We start from the raw sequence: 6,389 nt of genomic DNA on the forward strand, positions 1-6,389 counted from the left end.
AACCATTCTGCATAGTCTGTGGAACTGAATGATTCATCCAGGTAAGGAGGATATCTTGCTCATTGTCACATTTTTCATTTGATCTTGATGGGGCTTTTATCAGACAGACTGCTAAGAGAGACTGATTAAGAATTTAAATTCTGAATGTGAAATGGATATATTATGTGATAAAAAAAAAGCACTTTCAAAAAGCATAACCTGTGTTTCCATCAGTTTCAAATTTGCATCTACCAAAAGAACTGGTCCATTTAATTCATCTTTTTTACAATTCCCTTTGTAGCCATTTTCCCAACACGCCCATTGCTCATCTCAAAACCATAAAATCCATAAAAATTACAGCTCTATAAATTTGTTAAGATTGCTTCACTTTGCAACAGCATCAATACTAAGATAAGAAGTGATTTTTTTAATCTTTCCAAGCACATTCAAAATCTCTAGTTCTGTTTAATTTTTCTCTTGTCTCTTCTCTTTCCTTTTTGCTTTGTCAGTGTTCTTCTTGGCAATTGTAACCATAAGGCAGCAGCAGAAGAAGAAGCCTCCCTTTTCAGAGAAGATGGAAGAATTCAGAGAGAACATTGTCAGTTATGATGATGAAGGAGGTGGTGAGCAGGACACAGAAGCCTTTGATATTTCAGCACTGAGGACACGCACTGTCATGCAAACGCACAGACCTCGGAAGAAGGCAACCTCCGAAATCCAGAGCCTCTACAGACAGTCCCTGCAGGTTGGCCCAGACAGTGCAATCTTCAGGCAATTCATTTCAGAAAAGCTCGAAGAAGCAAATGCAGATCCCAGCGTTCCTCCCTATGACTCACTTCAGACCTATGCCTTTGAGGGGACTGGCTCCTTGGCGGGATCCCTCAGCTCCTTGGGTTCAAACACTTCAGACGCAGATCAGAGCTATGACTACCTTGCAGACTGGGGACCTCACTTTAAACAGCTTGCAGGCATGTACTCTTCCCATAGAACTGTGGGGGATTAGGTACTCTTTGAATTGTTTCCTTGTTTTCCTAAGTCTCAGCAACCAAATGCAGCTGTGGATTTTTAAAAAGGAGATCATCCTGCATTAAAACATGAGAAATAAGAGCCTGAGGGTTTTAGCATAGTATGTTTTGGATGTGGAAACCTCTTGAAAGGATAAAATACACCAGAGGTGTTACCACGTGAAGGGATGGAGGTTATAGTTTGAAAACCTTGCGGTAATCTAAGTGCTTAAATGCAAACTTTGCTGCTTTGGAAATCTAGATCCTCTTCTGGATACTGAAAATCTGGATCTTACTTGTGCAAAAGGAGGAGTAGAAGCCATAAATGGATGTTGTAAACATTCTGTCATCCATAAGCTTTAAACAGTTTCCAAAGCTGACAGAATTTTGCTGTTGCTGTTGAATACATACATTAACCAAAGTTAAACACGCATATTTGCATAATGCTTCATTATATAAATATTGTGTGAAAAAGTAGACCCTAGATATTCTAATGCCATTGTCAGAAGTGCTCACAAAATCATCTATTTATTGTTCTTATAATGATAAAACTAAAACAAATGTCTTTTCCTATCAGTATAAAAATAAAAACTCATTATTATATCAGTAAGTATTTGCTACCATTTTAGATTTTAGTGAAGCTATTGGAAAATGTGTAAACCAATACTTAATTTGGCAAATAAGATAGGAAAAAGAATCAATATTTTACTTAAATACTGCAATCGACCACATTATATATTACTGCACTTAGAACAAAATGCTGTCCAAATACAGGCATTTTTCCTTTTATTAAGAGTTTAAAGGATGACTGATTTATCAGCATAGATTTATTTTTTTATTATGGAATATAAAATTAGCTGCAGTAGTCAGTTTTATTATAACAATATTAAGAATCTTTAAAATGCTAAACTGATGGTTATAAAACTTTATGTATGACATCAGATAAGAAGATAATAAAATGCTTTAAATGTTAATCCACTTTGAAAATGATCCTGAATCATTCTGCAAGACTCAAGTAAGATTTCAAAATTAATTTCGCACTGTATTTTTTCAACCATTCCATAACAAATATAAAGCTATCTCAGAATATTTCTTTACTTCTACCACTACCCGTCAGCAATTTTGGAACTGAGTTCATGAAAGGTTTTCAAAATGGTCTGTCTGGAAAAAACAACCTGCCTGCATTTTATTCACCTCTCTTTCATTGAGTACTCAATTTAAAGAAATATCCTGCAATCAACTGATTCAATCGCCTGAAGACTGGCATCACGATAAATCAAATTATGCAACATATTTCCTTCTGTTTTCCTTTTTTTTTTGTTTTCTTCTTTTTCTAAGTAAGATTTAGGTAAATGCAACTGAATTTCAGAGTCAGGAAAGCTTATGCAAGGAAGAAACAAACAAATTCTGCAATGTTTACTATGGTTGCTCATCACTGAAGAAAACCAAGGTATGTAGGCTAAGTGGAAAAGTGCCAGTACAGAGTCTAAATCCCTGGTACCTAAAAATAAAATATGGAGGTGTTTGAAAATCAGGAGACATTTCCAGTGTGAGGTCTGGTAAGGACAGAAATATTATTCACTATATTCATAGCTGGAAAATTATGGGTAGGGGGGTAAGGGAGCAGGGTGGCCATCTGACCAGGGGCAGATGAGGCAACACCTGATTCATAAGTAAAAAAAAAAAAAAAAAAAAATTCTTGTCAGTCTCATGGTAGGATGCCAGTATGAATGAGAACCTATAAGTGAGCTCTAAAAGATGCACTAGCAAAAAGATTGTGTTAATGACTCTAACCTTTTACTCCAATCGCTTTCAAACAGATGTGGCAAAATTACTTTTATTTGAGAAAATATTTTATGAATTAATAATTTCATCCATGGAGAGGACTAGAAAAAGAGAGCACAACTACAGAGCACTGGTTGTTGACAATAGTGAAAACTGTTTAGGATTAGGTCTATAGATTTATGTGGGTTATACCCTAAACAAATCCTAATTCCACAGATGGTCCCAGTGGCTTTAGGAGAATTCTTTGTGCTTTCAGGTTGTATTTAGTACAAAAAGGATAACAGTGTCTGATCCTTTCTCAATCCAGAGATTTTGTCCATTTATGTTGGAAAATAGCTTTGAACACCAAGCCATTGTGTTTATAATATTCTCTCTTTACTGTGAGATATTTTAACAATAAATATTCTTTATAAGTAGTGCATACCACTAACACAGTTTTTGTAACCCATGTAGACCATTTGCAGTAATTTCTATGTGAGAAAGAATAATGGCCTGCAATGGATCTTAATTGATCTTTAGCTGAAAAAGGGGCCTTAGATCATGTTTACATAACAGAGAAAGGGCATGTTTTGCTCTGAAACAAGAAGTTATTCCTAGCTGTTACTGGACCACACCTTATTAGGTTCCTGGCATTCAATCTAAGCCAGCCTTGTCAATTTATTTCCACATGGGAGAAAAAAACCCACTGAAATTACCTAGTAACTTAAAACTTCCTTTAAATTTTCTGAAAAATGTGTAGAAAAAGGTTTCTTAGAATTGTCCTCTTATTTGAGGGAAGCAAACATTCTAAGAAAAAAAAATTATCACATAAGAGATCACAGTCATGAGTAACATGAAATTAATAAAGGATAAGTTATAAGGTGAAGTTTCTGCTGATGAAATCTATTAAATTGTGGCATGGTTTTCCCAATAGAATTCTCCATTATCTTTATCTTTCAAAATTTGATGACTAGCTAGAATTGACTATGTTATTGGCTGAGCTGAAGAATGCAAATATGGTGACAGATGATAAATAAATATCCAGCTGTTCATGACCTGCCCAAGGGAATATAAGGAAGACTTATTCACTGGTGAAAGGAGGTTTGATCACACACACAGCTTTTCTATATGAACACTTTGAAGAGATATTCCTACAGATGTCTTTTTCTGTAACTTGGTGAAGAGAGGATTTTAAAAATAAATAGTGTAATACCAGTATAATTGGCAAAAGATTGGCTTTCTTTTTCAGTCTCACATTTATAGATTCAGAGTGTTGTGGGGGGTTTTTATTATTATTATATAAAAGCCAAGGAAATTAAGACCATGTACATACCAATGTTTAGCATTCAGATGTCTAAAGTTTAAAAATTATACAAATAACTTGATAGCATATTGCAGCTTCAGACTCATTGCTGTGACTGGAAAAATATATTTTTGTTTATCAATTCAGCCAAAATAAAAGTTTCAGTTTCATTTTGACTTTATACATTCCCAATGCACTTTTTTATTAGCATAACACTGAGGAGAAATTTTGCATGTTACTGAGGGTAGTCTTAGTCTTCAATTCACGTAATCTTCCTACCACATTTTTTTCTCACAGGTATTGTAATTACACTCCTAGCTTTGCTTTCAAAATCTGCATTGGAAATCTGGTTGTTTTAACACTCATTCTTAATTATAAGGGGTCACCCAGTCAGATGAGGGTAAAATTTGTCTGAAAAGAGAGTGCACATTTTATGCTTGAAAGTCAGACCTAATATATGCTTGTAAGGAGCAGAAGTTGAAGGAGTTTATGTGATTTTACACTCTGGAAAAGAAGGCATTTCACCTTTGATCTAGATAATTAACAAAGAAAATAGAATTTATATTTAAAAAAACCAGTAGCTATTAGTAAATTCTGCAATATTTTTCTACCAGAAAACTGGAAATCCTATGCCTTATAAGGAAAAATAGAGAGAATTAATGTTTATTAAAAAAAAAAAAAGTTGACACATTTGAAAATAATAATTTGGTTGCTTTCATACTTGTTTAGGAAAAGAGAGATTCTTCATACATGATTTTATATCAGCCTTGTGCCTCACACATGGAGTTCAAGGAACAGTAACATTTAACTCCAATATGCACAGAAAGAAAAAACATGCATACAAAGAGATTGCTTACATCAGTAGACACTTACCCACAGCAAACAGATAATAACATTAGTCAGAATTATGCATAGAACTCAACAAGATGTAAGCTGCAGATGCTACCTCTGCCAGCAAAGATAGTCAGATATATGGCACTAAGAGCAAAAAACTAATAAATATAATTAGAAAACATCAGTGCTTAAAAAACCTCTCAAAGAGCAGAAGCTGGATTAAGATATCCAAGGCACTTATTTCCCTATACATTTTAATTATTATTTAGATAATAATTTAATAATATTAAAGTTTACAGTTTAAGTAATACTCCATATATGGGAGTTCAAATAGGTTCATATAGGGGGTTCAAATAGGTTTGTAGAGAGACAATAAAGTCTGCATGCATGGATCTGACCAAACGGATATTACAGAAGTCATTAGATAAAAGCTTAAAAGAATGCAAACTTATCCATAGGAATATATATATATATATATATATATTCAGTCCCTGTCATTAGAAATTCATCTGAAAAGAATTTAAAAAGGACATCTTTGACAAAGTTTTTAGTAGCTTGGGAGATGGAAAAGGAATTTTTAATGCACTGGTTCAGTAAATTGGACTTTAGAATGTCAGAAATATCCTGTGTTATTAGTAGTGAAGAAACTTGAGAGATAAGTAAAAATTGGATGACCCTGAAGAAAGAAAAATAGAAAATTGTTAAAATGTAGTGACAAAAATAAAGATCATCCAATCTAGAAATAGTGCTCAAAAATAAAAATCTCCTATTTTACTGGGCACTTTTCCAGTAGGCAATTAAATGGGACAAGGATAATCTAGCTGCTAAAATAACTATGAAATGTCAACAACACTCATTCCAGAAAAGGAAAAAATTAACTATGAACAAAACCTGTACAATAAAAAATGTAATATAAAATGTTGACTATGAACCTAATTGATGTTAGACTACCCAATTTTTTAATTACTTGACAGCTGTTAATTACTGTTTGTCAGACTCTAACCAGCCACACTACTAATGTATCTGAAATTCCCACATTCATTTAAACAGTATGCCAAAAAGTTCCAATATTATTATAAAAGCATCTCCATAGGATAAAAATCTACTTTCTATTTTATTATTTACTGCATATAAACAAACACTTTGGCAAACAAGATAAGATGTCCAAAAGATATAAAAGAAGTGATAAAAGAAGTTAACCTTAAACGTCTCCTTCTAGACTGTTCAACAGTTTTATTTGATATGCTCACGTTTCCTTGGTATCTGATGAACCCCATTTCATTGGTTGCAAAAGATAATTTACTTATGTCTCTTATGACTTCAAAGTACTATTACAGTTATTTTATGATTATTTTATTAGAATTCTCAAAGATTAGTGTCTAAAGTAATGCATCTTCTAGGTTCTTTCTGTAGCTTTTTATCACAAAAGTCTTACTCTGATTTCCCACCTTTGAATATAAAAACATCCTAGACAGCTTCTATAACCTCTTGCATCCACTGTGGTA

The 6,389-nt window shown here is 33.4% G+C and overlaps 1 protein-coding gene across 4 annotated transcripts in view; it reads left to right on the plus strand.

Annotated features, from left to right (window-relative positions):
• CDH19 (cadherin 19) overlaps positions 1-1,102 on the plus strand; it is a 111,585-nt gene extending 110,483 nt beyond the window's left edge. For all 4 annotated transcript variants that reach the window (XM_066328501.1, XM_066328480.1, XM_066328490.1 and 1 more), the window contains one exon: positions 489-1,102. In XM_066328501.1, coding sequence (XP_066184598.1) covers positions 489-982 — 494 coding nt within the window. In that variant the 3' untranslated portion in view covers positions 983-1,102. The remainder of the gene's footprint in view (positions 1-488) is intronic.
• The last annotated feature ends 5,287 nt before the right edge of the window (positions 1,103-6,389 follow it).

The sequence above is a fragment of the Sylvia atricapilla genome, chromosome 1, assembly GCF_009819655.1.
Source record: "Sylvia atricapilla isolate bSylAtr1 chromosome 1, bSylAtr1.pri, whole genome shotgun sequence".
NCBI classification, from domain to species: Eukaryota; Metazoa; Chordata; class Aves; order Passeriformes; family Sylviidae; genus Sylvia; species Sylvia atricapilla.